This window comes from Acomys russatus, chromosome 18 (genome assembly GCF_903995435.1).
Source record: "Acomys russatus chromosome 18, mAcoRus1.1, whole genome shotgun sequence".
Classification (NCBI taxonomy): domain Eukaryota; kingdom Metazoa; phylum Chordata; class Mammalia; order Rodentia; family Muridae; genus Acomys; species Acomys russatus.
This window is the reverse complement of record NC_067154.1, coordinates 3,319,126-3,340,711: the sequence shown is the minus strand read 5'-3', so window position 1 is coordinate 3,340,711 and position 21,586 is coordinate 3,319,126. Positions and strand designations below refer to the sequence as shown.

Here is a 21,586-nt window from a genome sequence, read left to right as displayed (position 1 = left end):
TTCAGGATTAGTTAGGGTGAGTGACTTAATCTCATGTGTGTGTGTGTGTTTTAATTTTAAGTCTATTAAAGATGTCTGTAAGGTGTCCCTCATCCCTTCTCCGATGTGATGCTTTCTGCTCAATAAACAGAGAGCAAAGTCCTTTGTGAGCGACAGGGGCAGATTCACAAGACATCCTTCAGGCAGGTACAGATTCATGTTCATACAACAGATAGACGAGGATGGTGGGAGACACAGGGAGAGCCAACAGTAGCGAATCCAGATCGGGGATCATTCTTGGCTAAACAAACCAAGGGGATGTGCGTGGCTTCTTTTCCTTAATGTAATACTGGGATGCAAACTTGCTGGCTCTGAATTTATTGCTCGTGGAGTCAAATGGACACCGGAAAGATGGGCATGAACATCTCACTACCCGCTTCAAGGGAATGCTGCCACCAACCTAACTTCTTCCACGGAGCCTCCTAAAGGGTTCCCCATTTCCCAATACCGGCCTCAAACTTAACACATGCACATTTGGAGAACACTAAAGCACTACTCTATCGCCCTGTGATAAAGATGTGTGTTTATACGAACCCCATTGGCCTAAGTCAAAATAGAAAGGATAGACACATAGATGGCAGCCAAAACCAGAGTCAAGTGGAGCACAGTGAGGACAAGGGGTTGTACTGTCAGAGCCAATAAACTTGCCTACTTCTAGGTAGGTGTCTTTAACTTAGCTGGGCGTCCTATCCTATGCGCTTGCCCGTCCTACCCGTCATTCACAGAGATGGGGACCACACGCTTCATCTGAGTGATTATTTTTAGGAAGAGAAAATTGAATAGGATGATAGCAACACAAATTTTTAAAAAAATGAGTTGGGGACGTCGCTCGATTAATAAAAATAAGTTTGCCTAGCACGCACAGGGTCCTGGGTGTGATCCCAAGGACCACATACAATCAGGTGTAGTGGCACACACCTGTATTTCCAGCACTTGAGAGGTAGAGGCAGGAGAATCAGAAATTCGTAGTCATCCTTGACTACATAGTAAGATTGAGGATAGCCTGGGCTCCATGACACACTGTCTTAAAAAAAAAAAAAGTCAGTCTCTTAGAAATAAACAATAAATACATAAATCAACCAATGATAAAGAAATAGAAGTGGGGTGTTGAAAGACAGAGTGTTAAAAGATACAGGCAACCATTGTAAGAGTCATGGCTATGTAGCAAGTGATGCCTAGTGTAGGCAGGCAATCTTGTACACGCAGGGATCACGAAACTGCCAGACACCGACCTCTTTTCTGAGCTCCACACCCTTGAGGCCAACTTCCTCCAGCCAACCCTGCTTATTTCCGCAGGACACCTGCATGCCTGTGAGAAATGGAGTGCCAGCTTCCTGCACACACTACACCCTGCCAGCTTTCTTCCTCAACTTGGGCAATCATGTGGCCATCCCTGAGACCTTTGTATCTTCTACCGTACCCTCATATCAACTTGATTCCCAAGTCCCTTGATTCTCCTGCTATTTGGAAATAGCCCTCCCTCCTCCTTCCCCAACACTGTCATCTCACTTCCTCACAGACACATGCTGTTCAGTCAGAGTCCTTCTCCTCCCTCCCCTGGAGCTGAGCATGGAGCTGGGAGTTGACTTGATGGCAGGAGTAAGGTGGGCCGGGAGGCTGAGGAAGGAATAGTGGGTTACTAAGAATCACCTCTGAGGGTGCCTGAGCTTTGATCCTGGCTGGAACTTTTTCAGGCACAGGCAGGCTGCCTCACTATTGTTAAACTGTGAACTCCCACCCACAAGCTCAGGCCTGTCTGTTAAAGGTTTGAAGCCTTGGAGGAGTTATTTGTTTTTGTTTTGTTTGTTTGCTTGTTTGTTTTGAGACAGGGTTTCTCTGTGTAGCCTTGGCTGTCCTGGACTCACTTTGTAGACCAGGCTGGCCTCGAACTCACAGTGATCTACCTGCCTCTGCTTCCCGAGTGCTGGGATGAAAGGCGTGTGCCACCATGCCTGGCTGGGGCTGTTATTTGAAGTGGTGGAAATTTTAAGAGATGGTGGCTAAGGAGAGGCATTTAGGTAACTGCAGGGTGATCCTGAAAGGAACTACAGGACCCCTGTTCCTTCCTCGTCTTACTTCCTGGTCATAGCGTGACATGCCACATGTCCTTGCTATTCTGTGTCCCCAACATCACTGCCACGGGCCTAAAAGCAGTGGGTCATGGACAGGACCCTCATTTCTAAGTTGGTTATGCCCAGTATGCGCCAGAGCAGCCGAAAGTTGAGCACAGCAGCCTCTCTGCGTTCTTTACTGAAGGTGGGCCAGGAGAACAGGGTCTCGATGCCCCGCCCCTTCCTGAGAAGGGTAAACGTCCTGCACTTCCAAGTTGGGTCAGGGCTCTGCGGAACACTTAGGGTGGACAACATGAGGTGTGAACCACACTTTTGAGTAAAGCCTCAGTGTTGGGGGGTGGGTGTCCAAGCTGCAGAAGAGGCCACTGCTGGAGAACTGAGAGCAGTGTAGGGCAGAGGAACGAGACAGAAAGCGGCCAGTGATACTAACTGACCGGGAATTTTGCCAGTCCAATTCACTTCTACCCAAAATGTCTTCCAAAGGCGCTAAGCTCCTTATGTGACACGTGAGCACACTATTTAAAATCCTCCAGCTCAGTGAGGCTTACACCCCAGCACCCACACCCTACAGAAGACCACAGAAGACAGCCACCACCCTGTGTCTGCTCTCATCACCCACCTCCCACCCCATCAATGGGTCACAGCAGCCCAAGTGCACTGGAACGTCAACGCTCTATCCCACGCCCTTGTACCTGTCTACCCTCCCTCTTAAATATTCTTCCTCTTCAGTGAGTGAATTCCTAGCTATCTAGTCCGACTACAACTGTACCCCTATAATATCCCTGACTCCTATCACATGTCCTCCCCTGGCCCATAGGGAGAACGCCCTCTCATGTCTCACTACAGGTACATGTGACACAGAGGTCCCATGTGAAGCCTAGCCACTTCCTTCCCCTCCCCCCCCCACCCCCCGTTTTTCGAGACAAGGTTTCTCTGTGTAGCCTTGGCCATCCTGGACTAACTTTGTAGACCAGGCTGGCCTCGAACTGACAGCGATCCACCTGCCTCTGCCTCCCGAGTGCTGGGATTAAAGGCATGTGCCACCACTGCCCGGCTGACAGAGACTATTATGTCCTGTTTATATTTGTATTCTTAGTGCTTTACACAGCATCTGACCCACAGGTCACTCACTAACTGTTCTCTAAGACTGACACACGAGTTGTTAACCTGTTCAGGTGCTTCCTTGAATGTTTGATGCGTGGGTCGCTTGAGAGTGTGGAGAATCTAGAAGCGTGTTCAAATAACATGCACCAGAAATCAGTGTGCAGTAAAGGCGATAAACGCACAAAGAGGCAGCTTTAAATAGCCATGGCTTCGGTTCCTCTCTGGTTGCAGCTTTCTCTCTTTTCCTTTTATATTTTTACCCATTAAAACGCAGTCCTGGAAGGGCAACTGCTATAAATTTTATTAGCTCAAATCAAAAGCCCCAGGAACTCAAAACTGAATGCTAAACGAGAGGCTTTGATGTAAGAGGCCCTGGGAAAGGGTAAGTGGAGAAATGACAGAGCAAGAAATTGGGTCAAAACATTCAATGGGGGGAAACAACGAGGAAAACAGCCAAACACAAGCTCTTAGCAAAGAGGAAAGCTCTTCACTAGCAGCTGCATAGGAAGGGGAGACATGAAACATTTATCAGCGCTGAGCATTTTCAGAATCATTTGGCAAAGCACCACTTGGCCTGACTCCTAGAGTTGATGCCCTGCTGGGTTTTTCAGAGCACATAGGTTTGCTAAAGGACAGCACCTATGTCAGAAAGCACAGGGGTTTGTGAAGTAATGTTAGAGCGTCTCCATCATCCAATTTCCTTGGTGTCTATGGTCAGCATTCACATAGTAAAGTTCCAATTCATTTCCAGGTGGGTAAGCCACTAAGATATATGGACAAAACTCTTGTCCGCAATTGTGAGGGAGGGAAGAGAGTATTAAAAGACAGTTTTGGTGAACTGAAAATTTCCAGGCTATTTAAGAATTAAGGCTACCAAGAAGGGACTTGATACCGTATGAGCATATACAGGGGGAGGAAGTCCCCCTCAGTCACAGTCATAGGGGAGGGGAGTAAGGGGGAAATGGGAGGGAGGGAGGAATGGGAGGATACAAGGGAGGGGATAACCATTGAGATGTAACAAGAATAAATTAATAAAAAGAAAAAAAAAAGAATTAGAAGAATGGCCAGGAGTGGTGGCACACGCCTGTAATCCCAGCACTCGGGAGGCAGAGGCAGGTGGATCGCTGTGAGTTTGAGGCCAGCTTGGTCTACAAAGTGAGTCCAGGACAACCAAGGCTACAACAGAGAAACCCTGTCTCAAAAACCCAAACCAAACAATTAAAAGAATGATGTTTGGTATGCATCCATATTTTATCACGGGTCTCTTTAATTCTCTTTTAATTTCCTTTTAAATTAAGAATAAATGACCCTGAAATGTCTGGGATCCTTTACATACCATCTTCCTAGCCATCATCATCATCCTCATCATCCTCATCATCCATCCACCTCATGAGTATGAACCTACTGCTGAGTACCAGGCATTGTGTTTAATCCTTGAAGGAAAAAAATGCTTCCTGTCACTAAAAAAAAAAAAAAAAAAAAAAAAAAAAAAAAAAAAAAGGCTTATATTATGGCTCAAAACAAAATTCCCCATGAGATATCTTTTATTTTCCATATCCAGTCCACAGGACATACTCGTTCAAGTGATTGATTTTGATCATCTGTAATATATTCAATTATTTTAGTGGAACAGTTACACAGTACGTTAAGGCACGTTTTTCTTCCCATGTGTGTCATCCTTCATAGTCACCCTCGCTACTCATCTTCATGGCTTTCAAAGCCATGGAGACTTTCTTTCTGTCTCTACTACTTACTGCTGGGACTGTTTAAAATATCAAACAACAATGGCGTGGATGCCTCCTGCTTGGGATGGTTAATTCTCATTGTCACCTAAGATCTGGACTTGCTAAGGAGTCAAGTCTAGGGGGGGATTCCTCCTCCTCTTCTGCTACTCCTCTCTCTCTCTCTCACTCTTTTTTCCCTTTAACCTTTTTTTCCTCTTGTGTAAGCTAGTTGGGGTGTATAATAAAGTTTAATTGTTAAGAAACAGAGTCTACAACTGAAAGTCAAGTTCTCCTGTACTTCATGTATACAAGTGGGTGTGAAGGTGCAAGTGGAGGCCAGATGTTGACACCCCGAGGCTGCCTCGATTGTTCTCTACCCGATATTTTCTAAGGCATGATCCTTTACTGACCCTGCAGCTTGCACTCTGGTCTTGGTTAGCTGCCAGTGAGCGCCCAGGAACTGCTTGGCTGAGGCTGCAGGTGCCCAGCGCCACAGCAGACCCTTATGTAGGAGTTGGGGATATGATTGCATGTTAAGCACCTTGCTCCCATCTCCCCAGCCTTGGGTTAGAACATCTTTATACCACAATAGTAAAAACTACAGCCCTTGCACAGATGGTGATGAGGGCAGGGAGACAAGGCGACAACTTGTATCCAGGGCCAATTGGTCACTACAGGGCTCACACCGAAAGCTGCCTAAGTCACCTGGGAACCTCTGGAAACGCTGATCTGAAGACCTGTGCCATCACACAGATCCGCTGAGTTGGGAGAGGGCTCAAGACTGCACATTTTAGCAGTGCATCTAAGTGATTCTGATACTGTGGAGCAGGAACCAGCTTTTGAAAAACACTGATATTCCTAGCTCCTCTCCCAACCCCTTAATACATGTATATTAATACAGTAGTTTTATGATTTTAAAATATCAAATACCTGGCACCAAATATGATTATGTGACTCAAACATACCAGACAGCTGACTTCAACCCACTGAAGTTGCTATAGAAACCAAAGGTGATGGAGGGTAACTACATTTCTAATGACATGACTTAGTTCCTGCTCTGGGATATCACAGACTGTATCATTTTCTGCCATAAAAGAACAACAGGCGACCTTTCACTGGCATTCCCGCCACAGTCAACAGGCTCAAATCCTTGGCCTGGGTTGGATGGCTCTCAGCATCTTCTCCCACCTACTACATTCCAAACGCAGCTCACACAAACGCATTGCCCTTGTGCACACACATGTATACAATGCATTCTGTACACACACACACACACACACACACACACGGGGGGGGGGAGCTGGTTGTCTTCTTTCCTTTATTCAAAAAGGAAATAAGTTTGCTTCTTTTTTTTTTTTTTAAAGTTTTTTATTATTATGTATTCAGTGCTCTATGTGCATGCTGCACACCTGCGGGTCAGAGGAGGGCACCAGATTACTTTATAGATGGTTGTGAGCCACCATGTGGTTGCTGGAAGAGCAGTCAGTGCCCTTAACTGTTGAACCACCTCTCCAGCCCCAAGTTTGCTCCCTCCTTTCACAGAGGGGACAGGAATCTTTTTGGCTGGATGGAAGCGATGACTGTGCAAGTGTGAAAATGTGAACAACACACTTGCATCTATTTGGACATAACATCCCTTAAAGAACAATGCCTTAAGCAATTCTTCAGAGGAAGCTTCCAGGTCTGCGCAAGGACACTTTGGAACCAGCAGAACATGGTCACTAACCCCAGAAGAAGAGTAGGATGTGTGAAGAGACGTGTCATCCGACCAGCAGGTGTCTGCCAGTTGTGATGCTGTGCCAGGGTTGTGAGTTTGAGGTCAGCCTGGGCTGCACAGAGAAACCTTGACTAAAACACCAGACCAAACCAAGCAATATCCCCCTTCTTCCTTCTGGGGGTCACCACTGCCTTCGGCTGATAAGGGAACAGACCCAAGTTTTTTTTTTTTTTTAAACAAATCTGAGGTCAAATAGAACATCCTTGATGACATCACGCCCCAGAACTCCACACCCACGAAAATGCACACTGAAAGCAGATGAAGTTTAGCATGAAGAAATCATCTCAGTGAAGCTGTTTGCCCTTTGTGATAAAGTGTAGCCAGACACATGTGCCCACCCACATCAGCAGGGCACACTAGAGATTGTCAGCTAGTGGTTCGTCCTCTAGCCAAGGTCCCCTTATTAGTCACTATTCTCATGGCTGTGACTATTAAATACTTGGCAAAAAGCAACTTAAGGGAGAGTTTGTTTGGCTCACAGTCAGAGAGGAGACAGTTCACTGTGGTGGGTAAGGCCTGGGGCAGCTGGCTTCAAGACAGCACAGGAATTTGTGGTGGCTGCTTGCTGACATCTCAAAGGGGGGGAAAAAAAGCAGAGAAGGCAGAAAGCTAGCCAGCAGTTAGCTTTCTCCTTTCCTCCATCTCATTAGGCTGACAGTAATGGAACAGAGCCACCCATATTCAGGATGTGCGCTCTGCCTTCAGTTAGTATAAGAAATGCCAACAGATACTCAGAAATGTTACCTCATCAAACACCTTAGATGTTACTAATCTAGTCTGGGGGACAAACGGATTCTCCACCATAACACACCATCCTTCTCCCTCGCTGGCCCTACAGAGACATATCCACGGACAAGGACTTTTCATTCTTATGTACCCATCTCCTAGTAATACTTTATCCATGGTTGTCAGGCCAAATGTTTGTGAGATGAGTTCATTTAAAAACATCAGGTCTCCACTGTAACGGGCTTTCCACTGTGGCACCAGCGGACTCAGCTTGCCTGTGCCAGTCAGCATTGCTGGGCACTGCCACAACTGGAATTCTCGCCAGCAGCCTACAGCACCTTCCAGCATTGTAGGGGGTGGGAGGGGAGGGCTACCCAGCAGAAAAGAAGCTTCTAGCCCAGGTCCAGTTTGACTTTTCTATGTCCTTCAACTGTTTTTGCATCTTTTCTCTATGGGGATTTCTTCAAAATGGGGGGGAAAGGGCAAAGAAAGCCCCGAGACCCTGGGAGACGAATGAGAGTGGTGAGGCAAAATAGGACCACACCAGCTTGATAATTACAGCTGTGTAGCCAGAGGGCACTTTTATTTTAATTTATTTATTTGGTTGCTGAATTGTTTCTTTTTTTTTAAACAGATTTCTGGGCCAGCCTTGAATTCAAAATGGACCTATTTCCTTCCCGAGAGCACTGTGATTACAAGTTCCTGCCATCATGCCTGGCTGTACAGGACTTTGGTACATGGAAAGAAAACTAAGAATTACATGGAAATGACATGCCGTGAGCAAGAAGATAAGCTATTAATTTAAAAACAGTCATTTTGGAAAAAGTTTGGATCTAATCATCTTTCAATACATAAACACAAATTCTATATAGATAAATCAAATACTTAAAAAAAATTAAACACTTGAAGCAATGACAGTCCTGTAAGCAAAGCTAGAGTGTAGTTTGGTTTCTAAATGCCATTCCTGGTTAAACATGGCTGATTGCCTAGTCACAATAGCAGGCCACTTCACTGGGTATATACCAAGACTGTTAGCACCAGGATGTGACTGGTCCCCCAGCTACTGGTATCGCTGTGGGAGGTGGCAGAACACTTTAGATGCAGGGCGGAGTTGGCCCACTTTGGATGATAGGAGCAAGGCTAAGGACTATTGTCTTTCCAGCTCCTGCCACCTGCAGTTCTCTGCTTCTTCACTGTCTCACTCAAGAATTAGCTACTTCACATTGCTACCACAGCCAGGAGGTGTCGCGAGTCCTGCCATGTCTTCGCCACCACAACTCAACTCATGGCACTTTCTCAAACCGTAGAACAAAATAAATCCTCCCCTCTCAAGTTGCTTCTTCAGTTATTTTATCAGTGACAAGAAAAACAACTATTAATTTGACTCATTTTATTTATTTATGTGTTTATTTATTTGTTTTGAGACACGGTTTCTCTGTGTAGCCCAGGCTGTCCTGGAACTCACTCTGTAGACCAGGTTGTCCTAGAACTCAAAAGATCCGCCTGCCTCTGCCCCCCAAGTGTTGGGATTAAAGGCGTGAGCCACCACCGCCTGGCTAGTAACAATAATTTTAAACTTTGTTCATTCATAAAACTTTTCATTGTGACTACGTGCACACCATGTGTTTGCGGCTGAGGGAGCTAGAAGAGGGAGCCAGAATCCCTGGAGCTGTGGTGAGCTGTCCTCTACAAAAAGAGGTTTCTTTAAGGACAGATGAGAGCTGCACAACCTGTGTAAGGGTGAGTGCTCAGCGGGCACTAGGAATGTGCTGCTTTAGCAAAGTGACAGTCAGAGGGTCTTCCCTAAGATCCTCACTCAAGAGAAAAGCATTCAAAGTAAAACATGAGCATTTAATTGCCTTTAAATAACACATGAAATAATTTACATGCTATACATCTCAATACACAACGAACATAACTTCCAATTTTATAAGACATTTACACAGACTTTTGCCAACATATGCGCTGTATGTCACTTAGGATGTTATCTGTGTGTGAGCACATACGTACATATGTACATATGAAGTTGAAGGTTAGCATAATGAACCAAAAAGATGACTGTAAGAAGTCTGCCATGGAAGTCTAAAGCCACAACGACCTGACTGGAACCAAGGCACAAAATCTTCCTGTTGTGGCTACAGAGATTAAGCTTCCTTTCCTGATGTCTAAACACTGTTAATTATACATTGTATTTTTTAGTACATTTACGTTACTTTTTAAAATGCAGTATTTTTTATTACACAAGGTCTTACAGAAGTGAACTGGAAAAATAAACAGTAGATAAAATCACATACAATAAAGTTTTGTTTCTTTTTTTTTTTTTCAAAAAAGATACATATGTTCAAAACCAATACAAGAAATATTATAGACATAGGTGTAATCAGGAGATATATACGGTAACGTACACAGAGTTCTCAGTGCCCTTGAACTATTCCTCACACCATCAATGGTATTAAACTTTATTTTAAAGCTGCCTGGTAATACTGCCAATTGGAAGTTATTTTTTAAAAAGATATGCATGTCCTAATACTCAGAATAAACAATGAGCCTAACAAAGCATAATAAGCCCTTTTCCAGAGTCAAGGCTGCTTTTGTTTGACATTAACTGGCTTCCCTCACTGCTCCCTTTCCTGTCCCTTCTGTATAAAAGAAACATGTTCCATATAAAAATGATGGCTTTAAAATTCACATAATCAGGCAGAAGCTCCACGACCAGTGCTTCCCCCTTTTACTTTACCTGCAAGTTTGTAGGCAGGTTCACTAAAGTGAAATAGTCTAGATCAGGCAGGTAAACATGTATTTAGTTCGCAGAATGCGTTAGAACTTTGCCACTTTGAATGTACAGTTATCCAAGGATTAACCCAACCACAAAGTGAGAATAAATAGAATGCAGTGTCCGAGAGTGAATGCCAAATGTGCCTATCCTAAGAAATCAGTCCTCTAAGCTCTACATAATGAACTGTCAGTGGCAGCTTGGAACAAATAACAACCAGAACAAAGTCTTCAGTGGCATTAATTTTGAATATGAGTGGAGCTGGTCAATTACAAACTACCAGATTAGGTCTACAACACACACACACTGCTGTGTGTGACCCTCAAGAAATGAAAGTGCAGTTCTTTACATGAAATAAGGCTGATTAAAGGAGAAATCAAACATCTTGTCCTTGGCTGTAAAACCTGAAGAATAAACTGAGAATTTACTTTAAGGCTGTCTCAGAAGTACTTTTTATGGCACTTCAATGTTAAAACGTCACTAAATGGCAAAACACGCAAACAGTCACACAGCTCCAGAACTGAAAGCACATGCCATGCCAACCATTAAAGGGTTCAGGTTGTCAGGTCTGCTTCCTCAGGGTTAAATTACACTTAAGGAAAGCTGTTTGAGCTTGGCTGTAATTAACATCTGAATCAACAGACTGTCAGCTCACTCGTGTACTGTGTAAATCATTTCCAGAGTGTATACACACCACCACTCACTTCCTACAGAAAAAAGTGTGTCGTTCTTGCTACAAATGGCACTTCACTGCCTTCGTCCTCTCAAGAGCCATTAAGATCCTTTTCTCAACTACCCATCCTCTGCTAAGCCCCGAAGTTAGTCAACAAATCCCCCTGCCCATGTGTCCAGCGCATCCTCACAACCACACATCCCTACAGCACGGTCACCAGGAGACGCTGAGGGAGGCTAACAAGTCATTCTGGCCACGCCGTAGTCCAAGCTGACCACGGCAGGCTCCGACTTAGAAAACTCCTCGCTGTAGTCACAGTACCGATTGTCTGCTGGGCTGCTGCCCTCTATAGCTCGCAGTGTGTCGTTCACCGGAAGCAGACTCTGCTCTTTCAGACACAGGGAGGGTTTGAGGGGAGGCGATTCAGGGTGAACAGCATGAAGCAAGTCCTTCGTTAGGATGCCATTTTTGTATTGTTTAATTTTCTACAACAAAACATTGAAAAAACATTAGTAACTACAGATGTGACGTGGCTGATCTATGTGAGGTGAAGGGAAGAAACATGCTTTCACAAATGTTCCCCGTGGGCGGGACACACAACCAAAAATGTCAATAGCTTAAAATTTATCAAAGAAAATGCTTCATTAAAATTTTAAGTTGGTCAATTGATTCAACCAGATTTGACTGCATAGGCCATTAATCATTTTCTAAGGACAGGGGTGGTAGAGGGCACACTCAACCTGAATTCACTATAACACAGCGATCACACCTTATTCAGCTGAAGGCCCCGCTGATCATGATAAGCTTCTCACAGCATGTCCCTCACTAAGGGTCACCAAGTGAGCATATCAGCCTTTGGAAGGGAACATAACTTTTTTTCCCTTTTAAACAAGTGCCCTGCAGCAGAGCATCATGCTCTCAAATCCGCTGTCTCCAGACAACTGTCTCATGCTGCCTATGACTTGCCCTTTCTTTCTTTTTCTTTCTTTCTTTCTTTCTTTCTTCTCTTCTCTTGTTTTTTCTTTCTTTTTTGGTTTTTCAAGACTGGGTTTCTCTGTGCAGCCTTTGTTGTCCTGTTCTCACTTTGTAGACCAGGCTGGCCTTGAACTCACAGCAATCCACCTGCCTCCCGAGGGCTGGGATTAAAGGCATGCGCCACGACGCCCGGCTACCTTTTCTTTAACGTTAACATATCCCTTTACAGTTTCCTCAAATAGTCACCACCTTTGCATCTAAGAGACAATGAAGATACAGCTGTCTCCAGGGCAGACATGCCCATCTCCCTGAACAACAGCAACAAAAATGATCTAGCATTAAATATATTTACACAATACATCTTTCTTATCTTTTTTAGTTATACATGATGGCAGAGAAATGATTATAGGAAAATCTTAGAGTGCAGAGAGATTTAATGCACAAAGAACAAAGTATAAAGGTAACAACAGTAAGGTGAAGAAGACAGAACAGGCCAGACAAAGCTGCCTGTGAGAACCTTAGCAACAATTAGTATCTAGTATATAATGAGCCCTGACAAATCAAAAAGAAAAAGGCGAACAGGCCAAGAGAAAAGTGAGTAAAAATGTGTGCATTTATCCTCGTCAAAGGAAAACAACCCAAAATGGAAGACCGTGCCATACAGTAAGTTAGACAACGCAGATACTTACAGACTCTAGATCTCTAATGTCTTCCTCTAACTGCTTGTTCTGCGCACTCAGGTTCATAACTATGTTCAGTACAGACTGCCGAGGATGGAGCGTCCGGTCAAACTGGTGGTACATGTTTCTCCAAAACCTATGACAAAGAAGTTTACCAAACACCATTAGATGAACAGTGATCTCTGGAGCTCAGCTCACACAGGAGCCAGGGACAGCTCACACAGCACAGGCTCTACAGCCGCCTGAAAAGGGAGCTCACACAGCATCAGTGAGCAGACAGAAGCACCAACTGTTCTGTCCTGACCAGCACACTGTACACAGGTTCCGAAACTCCACACTGCTCATAAACATACACTGTATGTTCTCTAAAATTAAGAAGACAACGTAAAGCCACGGGAATCCTAACCATCTTGCTTTGCTCTTACTGTATGCATGTGTACAATGATCGTACTACACCCCATAAATGTTTACTTCAAATACTATTTTTAGGGGCGAGAGAGATGGCTCATGGTTAGGAACACTGGCTACTTTTCCAGAGGAGCTGGGTTCAGGTCCCAGCCCTACGTGGAGGTTCACAATCACCTCCAACTCCAGGTGCAAGGGATAGGAGGCCCTCCTCTGGCCTCCACAAGCCCCACACACGCACACACTCACACGGTGCACAGACAGACACATGGGCAAAACATTCATCATCATCATCATCATCATCATCTAATAATAATAATAATAATAATAATAATAATAATAATAATAATAATAAACAATATTCTTTAAAGTTCTCAAAATTTGAGAAAAATCATGCATAAATGCATCAGTGGCCAACTTACTTAAAATTGAAAGAGACCGTATTTGGCTCCAAGACTGTCAATCTCTGAGATTTGGAACTATAGAGAGGATTTAAGTACTTCTTCTTGTCATCCAAAAGAAAGGGCCACAGGGAGTAGGTCTTCTCCTTCAACCTGAGGGAATGAGGACAAGGTGAGTCTTACCCAGCGATGCACAGTGCCCTGCTAACTCTAGCGGCTCCCGCGCAGGCTGACCTCTCCTGCCTGAGTTCTGCTTTCCCTGGGTTTTCCTTCTCATTTGTGACCACGTAATAAATGTGTCTTGAGCACAGCACAGGTCGGCCAGTTCCTCACTTTCCACTTAGGGATTCTTCTCACATCCCAGGACTGGCAGGCAGGCCCTGCAGCAGCTGCTCTGCCTTACTGACAGCCCATGCTGGGCCATGAGGGCAACCACCACAGGACAGAAACACTTATCAGAGGAGGAGCCTGAAGTGCCAGCCATGTGCTTGTCTAAAAGCACAGGGGTGGTGGACAGATGCCTGCAGAGGAGGCGTGGCCACAGCAGGTAAGCCTGGCAGATGCTACAGGCATGCAAGTACCATGTACCCTGCGATGGCCCACAGGCATGTTCTAAGAAAGAAGACTAGAGCCGGGCGTGGTGGCACACGCCTTTAATCCCAGCACTCGGGAGCAGAGGCAGGCGGATCGCTGTGAGTTCGAGGCCAGCCTGGTCTACAAAGTGAGTCCAGGACAGCCAAGGCTACACAGAGAAACCCTGTCTCGAAAAACCAAAAAAAAAAAAAAAAAAAAAGAAAGAAGACTAAGAAATATCCATTTTTATTTTCCTCTTCTCATTTTTCTTCTTTGTTTTTTGTTTGTTTGGTTGGGTTTTTTTGGTACCAACTGAGAAGTTTTTCCTAAAACAGAACTGTACACTAAGAAAAGTCATGTGATGCAAATTATAATAAACCACTGTGACTCCAACCCAAAGCTTATGTCATCTTGTTCCTTATTGCTCATCTCTGCACAGTCCACTCACTGTTGGAATATACCTTTAGAATTTCCCAGTCTCCTCAGCTCTACTCTACTGGGAATATGGGCACGTGGCTGTCTTCAGACTACAGCCAGGGCAAGCTTCTCTGTGTTCACTTGGAAGGTCTAGATTTACTGTTACTGTAAGAAGTCTAAACTCAGAATCCAAACCCAAAGGTACAAGCTGGCATAAAGAGCAGGTGAGGGACAGCAGTTAGTCAGGGACTGTTAGAGTCATCACGTAACAGCCAACGTCAGCAGGCTTGTTTGCCCAGCAGGGAGGACAGCCATAAACTGCCATCTTACCATAAGATAAAGCCATCATTTTATATTTTCCACTGCTATAAAACTTACTGCTACAAAAGTGACCAACACTTTCTGAGAAACAAAATAATGTAACGATTTCTCTCTTGTAAAATATACATTCAAACGGAAAAGGAGCACCAAGAGAAACTTCTAGGATACAGCAAAGGGTTCTTGTTCTGGGTACTGGCTATACAAGCCTGTGCGTGCATGCATATGTGTGTGTGCGCGCTCGCATGTGCGCGCGTGTGCATATGCACGTGGGTAGTAAGCTGACCCCATATCCTACACGTTCCTTTCTGAATACTGTTATACTCCAATGTATACTTCAAAATGTATTTTTACTATTACCTGGAAAAGTGGAGATATTAGTAGGGTACTTTAGCTACAAAAATACAGACAAGAAACTCTAAAATAAAACTCAGTTCTATCTGAAACTGTCAGGCACTTCATTCTACAGCCATGATCTAGGGGGATGGCTTAGGCGGTACAGAAGGGAAAGGCTGCTTTCCTCATCCACTTACTTGAGCTCCTCTCTTTCCTTCTGACAGTTGCCAAGGAAGTTCCCGAATTGGCATGAATGTACGTGCTCATGGATCTGAAGAAGAAACGCTTCGTTGAACTCAAAGGCTTGTGGGAACTGCTCAGTGAGATGCCACACACACTCCAAGAACTGAGTAAACACCGGTGAGACTTCCTTTGGGTCACCATCCAAATGGCCACACCTAACCCCCCAGAAAGCACAAACTTTAAAAAATGCCCCTGAAAGAAGTTCTTTGCTTAGATACTATAAACTTAAATGTGGAAGAATGCTGAATGAATGTATCAACCATCAATAAAGCGCTGTGTAGCCAATCAGCTGGGCAGAAGGACAGGAAGTGGAAGGCGGGACTTCCTGGAGAGGGAGGAAACGTGGGCCGGTCAGAGAGGAAAGGGTTTTTGACGGTTGGAACTTGACCTGGACCGGCCCAGGGATTATAGAGGCAAGTGCTTGGAATATATGTGTGTTATAAGGTTTAGAGTAGTTTGTTTCCTTTACAGGTAGATTAGAATCAGTTCAGACTCTGCCTGGCGAAGTGCTGGCAGCTTTAAAGAACGTTTCAGTCTCCCTGTGTCAGTTATTTGCTTTGCAGGCCGAACGGATACAAAATACTGTAACACTTAAACATACAAAACTAATGCATACATGTATATTACATATGTAATATGGATATAAGAAGTCCATTTGGAACCATCATTTTAATGGGCATCTGTAACCTCAGTCCTCAGGAAGTAGAAGCATGAGTCCCAGACACTCAAGGCCTGCCTTGCTACAAGACTGCTCGTCTCAGAAAAGCCAAGCCTCAGTGGCCACGAGAAGTAACAAAGGCACTAACAGAAAAAATGACAGACATTAAGTCTGGCTTCACACAATACAGAGCTACAGTTCTCACACCACAGAGATGTGCAAAGTCCAAAGAATGGGAACACAAAAGTATAGTTTTGCAAAGATTTAAGTATATAACTGCTACTCACCTCTCTGAAAATTTATGCCCAAATGATATCCAATCTTTTTCTATTAAAACCTAGTGAGAAAAAGCAAAGTCAACTATATAACTATTCAACTTAAAAAAAAAAATACAGTGGCAATGTTGCTAAGTACAGAAATTAAAAAATAAAAAGACTATAGGTAGGGGGGAAAAGCCAGAACCTAGACACAGATACAGCGGCCTTATGACAGACTACAGTGGGGACACAGATACAGCGGCCTTATGACAGACTACAGTGGGGACACAGATACAGCGGCCTTATGACAGACTACAGTGGGGACACAGATACAGCGGCCTTATGACAGACTACAGTGGGGACACAGATACAGCGGCCTTATGACAGACTACAGTGGGGACACAGATACAGCGGCCTTATGACAGACTACAGTGGGGACACAGATACAGCGGCCTTATGACAGACTACAGTGGGGACACAGATACAGCGCCTTATGACAGACTACAGTGGGGACACAGATACAGCGCCTTATGACAGACTACCTCTGCTATACTTATGGGAAGCACACTTGGTACACATGAAAATAACACCGAGAGGCTAGAAGAAGCCTGTTGTGAAAGCTGATCTAATCAAATACTGAACAGAAAATGAAAAGAAGGTACAATCCTGACTAGAAGAAAACTATTAAACTAGAAATTCAGTTTTGTAGACAGATAACACCGTGCTGTTTCAGTTAACATCAGGGTGCTGTAAATGGCTTACAGTTAAGTACTGTATTTAAGTACTGTGTTACTTTTGCTAGGCAAAGGTGAGGGAGAAAGTATCAACAATTTTGTTGTAACACTTTAGGGCAGTAGTGGTGGTGGGATGTCAATCTCTAAATCTAAAGTATTTTATAAAAAAGAAGAAGAAATGTGGCACGAATGGAGATCAGTCTGACTGTAGTCCCCTGCAGCACAAGCGCAGACATCAAGGGCCCAGGAGTCTTTAACCAGAGCTGCTCTGTGCAGGGCCAGCTGCCTAGCAGAATCTACCAGCTGCATGACCGTAGTATAAAACTGTCTCTGAGAGCTGCAAGCATCCCCTGGGTAAAGAACTTGCTGGGTCCAACCGCGGAACAAATCCTTACCATGAATCCTTTCATTGTTCTGTAGTAGGAATCCAACAAGAGGGAGCCGAGGGAGCAAACCTGGGAGGTCCTATCCCACCCGTCCGAACAGTGTACCAGCACGCTTGCATTTTCAACCACTATTGCCTGGGGGGAAATGACACTTAGAACCTTGTAAAATTCCTTTTACATAAATCAGTAAGGTTATGAACTAAAACCCACACCAGAAAATATGTTATCATAAAGAAGAGCTGGCCCTGCAGTAACACTGTTGCCACTACATAATTAAAACAAAAAAACAACAAAAACAAGGCAGATGAATAACAATGTTGCTTCTAAATAGTTGAGGATGGTAAACCTCCATGTTAGGTGCCACTTCAAACTGAAGTGAACCCCATTAAAGAGGCGAAGAACAGCAAAGGTGTCTGAGCATACAAAGGCTAAGTCCACTCTTTCCCAGCCGTTACAAACCCCAGGCCAATGAGGGAGAGTTACTTTGGATAAGAAGATTGCCGCATCCAAAACAGCCTTGATATGGCGAAGCCACCCTGAGCTCTCCAATCCAGAGTAGAAATCGTTGACAGAAAGCCCCTTGCTGCCATTCACTACAAAACAGAGAAGTATTCCATGAGAACAGGGAGAGAGTGCTCACTGGTCCCTTCAGGGTCTCTCAAGGGGAGTGAATTAGGGAAAACACACATTAGGAGCTGAATAACGCTTTGCGGGACACTTGCTGTCTTTCCTTAGGCTTAAGAGAAATGTTCAATTGCCTTTAGGAAGGTAGCACCAATGGTTAACTATTTTACGTTTTCCTTTGCTTGAGATTAGAGCATGACTAGTTTAGTCTACGATCTCTGACAACAGCGACCTGTCAACAGGGCAGCGGCCACCAAACATGGCTACCGAGCACCTGAAGTGAGACATCGGTATAGAGGACAAAACTGCTTTCTAAGACTGGGTGACACGAAAGGTCTCGCAGGCTGTGGCTGCGCACACCTGTGATGCCAGCATCCAAGAAGCTGGAGCATATCAAGCCTTGGCTACAGAGGTAATTCCAGGACACCTTCGATTAAAGCAATTGAGTAAGGTGGGGAAAGGGGAGATGGAGAGAGAGAAAGAGAGGGGAGGAAGAAGAGGGAGAGGAGGGCGAAGGGGCTATCCTATCATCTTTTATACTGACGACATGCTAAAAACAACACTTTTAGTGTTTATTAACATCAATCCCACGTTCTCTTTACTCTGAGTGACTGACTCCAAGCCCTATGACTCCCGCATTATCTCCATGGCACAAAGCTCTCTAAGAGCTATACAAGAATCATACCTTCCAGTAACTTCTGAAGGCTGGATCTCATGACATGAATATTTTCTATTCCGACAAACTGAAATCTAATATTAGAATAGTTGTCTTCATTTTCATAACCTTTTCCGGCTGCTCTGTTAGCCATTGCATTGAGCTAAAATTCAAAATTTTAGAAATTTACAATCAAATTATTTTTTATCTTTAGTTTACAAAAATGCCATAAAAACACTAAGTCACACTTTACAGGCAGGAGAGCATTTAAAGTAACTCATCAACACTGAATAAGCTACTGCTTTTTAGTAAGCAAAACTGCCGCATCACCAGCAATGTGCAGGTTGTTACAGAGGAAAACCTAGTCCAGAAGACTCAAAATACAAAAAGATAATGCAACTTTCCATACTTCCGTGACATCTCAAAGGTAAAAAGGAACGTTTCCCATCTCAGTCTGGATTTAGAGATGGCTAGGGTTGGAGAACTCAGCCTACAGCATCAGTCTGTGAGATTAAACCGCAGGAACCCTGAGAGCCAGATGTGACTATGGCTCGATGCCACGAAGCTGGTCCATGGAAACCCAGCACTGTGCCGCAGCTGTGTTGTGCACAGCATCACCCTCCAGCCTAGCTCAGCTCCAAGAATTAGGCCTCAGAGAACCTGCTCTCTAGAGGAGACACACAGTGATCCCGAGACACCCTTAGGATTGGGCTTGCTGGCTTCTTTCATATAGCATGTTACTATAATTACTATTCTTCTCATATGAGCATAGATAAAAAAAGGAATCTAAACTGGGTGAAAGTAGCTTTGTATTAAGTGAACTGGCCTTGGCTTGGTAGCAAGTACTGTGAACAGTACCCACAGACTCACCAGTTACCCAGCCATCTATAAAAACTGAAGTAAAATTAGAAATGTGACCACATTACTACTACTTAATTTTAAACTTAGAAAAGTGAAAAAAAGTAGGTATTTTCTGTATCAATGACAATTATATGAATAAAAACTATTAGGTCTTGAGCTACAAATCACAGTCAAACCTCATCTTTAAAATGTATACATCATCATTTTTATGTATAATATTACCTTAAAAAAAAAAAAGTTAGATTACAAGCCTCCTGTAACAAGGGAATACATTTTCTTATGTGACGTTACCAACACTGGAGTCTTAAGAAAGAACTTTATATTCAACAAAACAAAAGATCAGTACCAATTTCTAATTTTTACTACTTTCTAATTTACTCAAATTAATCTCATCTTCTGTATTTTTCATTGTCTTTTGTGAGACTGTACAGTGATAAAAATCACTCTAAATCAGCTATGGCTGCTTTCACGATACTGCCTAAAGTCACTTGTGTTCTATAGTGCTCACTCGCTTTTTCTCATCGCTTTCTCTTATTTTCTCATCATTCCAGATTTTTGAAGAAATCCTCACTATAATTCTGCCAATGTCCTTTTGTGTATCCCACCAGCTCTGCATGCGATGCTATAATAAAAATCAAAATAAAGTTAGCTGTCACCGTTGAAGATTGTAATCACTCTAACTTCAGGGTCCTATGTGAGTCAGCTGTTTACCATGCACATAAAAGAAGTAAGGGTTCTGATTCGGTCCCAATGGTAAGAATTTAGCTTTGTACCACAGATGCCAGGAGAAAAGCAATTTCCTGTTCATTACAGTTCTCGAATTAAATGTTTCCTATGTTAAATAATTGTTCCCTCTATTTTTTAATCTTTCAAATTATGGTCAAATTACCTTAACATAAAATGTTTTGTTAGTTAACAGTGTTATTAGCAAAGAGTAGTGGGCTGGGTGTGGTGGAACATGCCTAGGGTCGAGCATTCGGGAGGTGGGAGGAGGAGCATGCTTAGCTGCCTAGTACTAACGCTACATGAGTCCTGTCTCAAAACAGCTAAAACATCATCATCAACAACAGAAAGAGAAGTACAGGAGGGGGAAAAGTACTAAGATTTTCTAATTTTTTCATATCACACACTATCTGGTATATCCTCACGATAACGTAAGACTTAATACATCCTCAAGAGCTCCATATGTGGCAGGGTGTGGTGGCACACAGCTTTAATCCTTGCACTGGGAGGCAGAGACAAGATCTCTCTGGATTAGGGCAGCCTAATCCACATAGTTCTAGGACAGCCAGAGCTACATAGTGAAACTCTGCCATGAAAAACAAAAACAACAACAATAAAAAAAAGAAAAGAAAAAAAAAACAAAAAACAAAAAACAAAACCCAGAGTTCAGCCTGACGGTGGTGGTACATATACTCAGGAGGCAGAGGCAGGCGGATCCCTGTAAGTTCGAGGCCAACCTGGTCTACAGAGAAAGCCCAGAGCAGCCAAGGCTACACAAATAAACCCTTTCTCAAAAACCAAAACAAACAAAACAAAATAATAACACACCACACACAAAACACAAAACCCCAAAGTTCTATATGTCCATATATGTTTTATATATGTGTATGTATATGTGTGCGTGTGCACGCGCACGCACGTGTGTGTGTGTGTGTGTGTGTGTGTGTGTGTGTGTGTGTGTGTGATATGCATACATCAGGACACAGAAGAAATCATGACCTAGGGCACTGAGAACTGGTCTCCTAACTTAGTAACCCTCAAAGGACTGATTTCCTTCACAGCACTAGCCTTGGTAATTTAAAGCTACAATTCAGGTATGTTGTAACTGGGCAAATATGCTTATTCCCACTAAGTAAAGACATAGAACAGTAAAGATGACAGACTGCATGGCACTGGGTACACACCTTGGGCCTGGTATCCACAACATACATGTAACGGTTTCCTGGGTTGGCTTTACTAATGGCTTGAAGCAAATGTTCATCCTCCAGGCACCTGGCACTGAAGCCTGACAATGGCTGGCTACAGCGACAAATGGCAGCCTGATGGTAAAGACAAGAACCGGATTATAAAAGGACCCTAAGGGTTTAAGGAGAAAGGCATTAGAATCAAACACACAATCCATTTAGAAGTCAGTGAGAAAGTTGGATGGCATTAACTTTAAAAAATTATTTG

The 21,586-nt window shown here is 43.8% G+C and overlaps 1 protein-coding gene across 2 annotated transcripts in view; it reads right to left on the bottom strand.

Annotated features, from left to right (window-relative positions):
- Window positions 1-10,966: 10,966 nt before the first annotated feature.
- Mtmr6 (myotubularin related protein 6) overlaps window positions 10,967-21,586 on the bottom strand; it is a 34,434-nt gene continuing 23,814 nt past the window's right edge. Inside the window, exons 3-12 of one of the 2 annotated variants that reach the window (XM_051160649.1) lie at window positions 21,319-21,453; window positions 19,920-20,033; window positions 18,581-18,713; window positions 17,755-17,864; window positions 17,281-17,406; window positions 16,182-16,231; window positions 15,191-15,391; window positions 13,371-13,502; window positions 12,553-12,679; window positions 10,967-11,373 (exon numbers count right to left, since the gene is read on the bottom strand). In XM_051160649.1, coding sequence (XP_051016606.1) covers window positions 11,125-11,373; window positions 12,553-12,679; window positions 13,371-13,502; window positions 15,191-15,391; window positions 16,182-16,231; window positions 17,281-17,406; window positions 17,755-17,864; window positions 18,581-18,713; window positions 19,920-20,033; window positions 21,319-21,453 — 1,377 coding nt within the window. In that variant the 3' untranslated portion in view covers window positions 10,967-11,124. The remainder of the gene's footprint in view (window positions 11,374-12,552; window positions 12,680-13,370; window positions 13,503-15,190; window positions 15,392-16,181; window positions 16,232-17,280; window positions 17,407-17,754; window positions 17,865-18,580; window positions 18,714-19,919; window positions 20,034-21,318; window positions 21,454-21,586) is intronic. The other variant, XM_051160650.1, reaches the window with a different exon arrangement.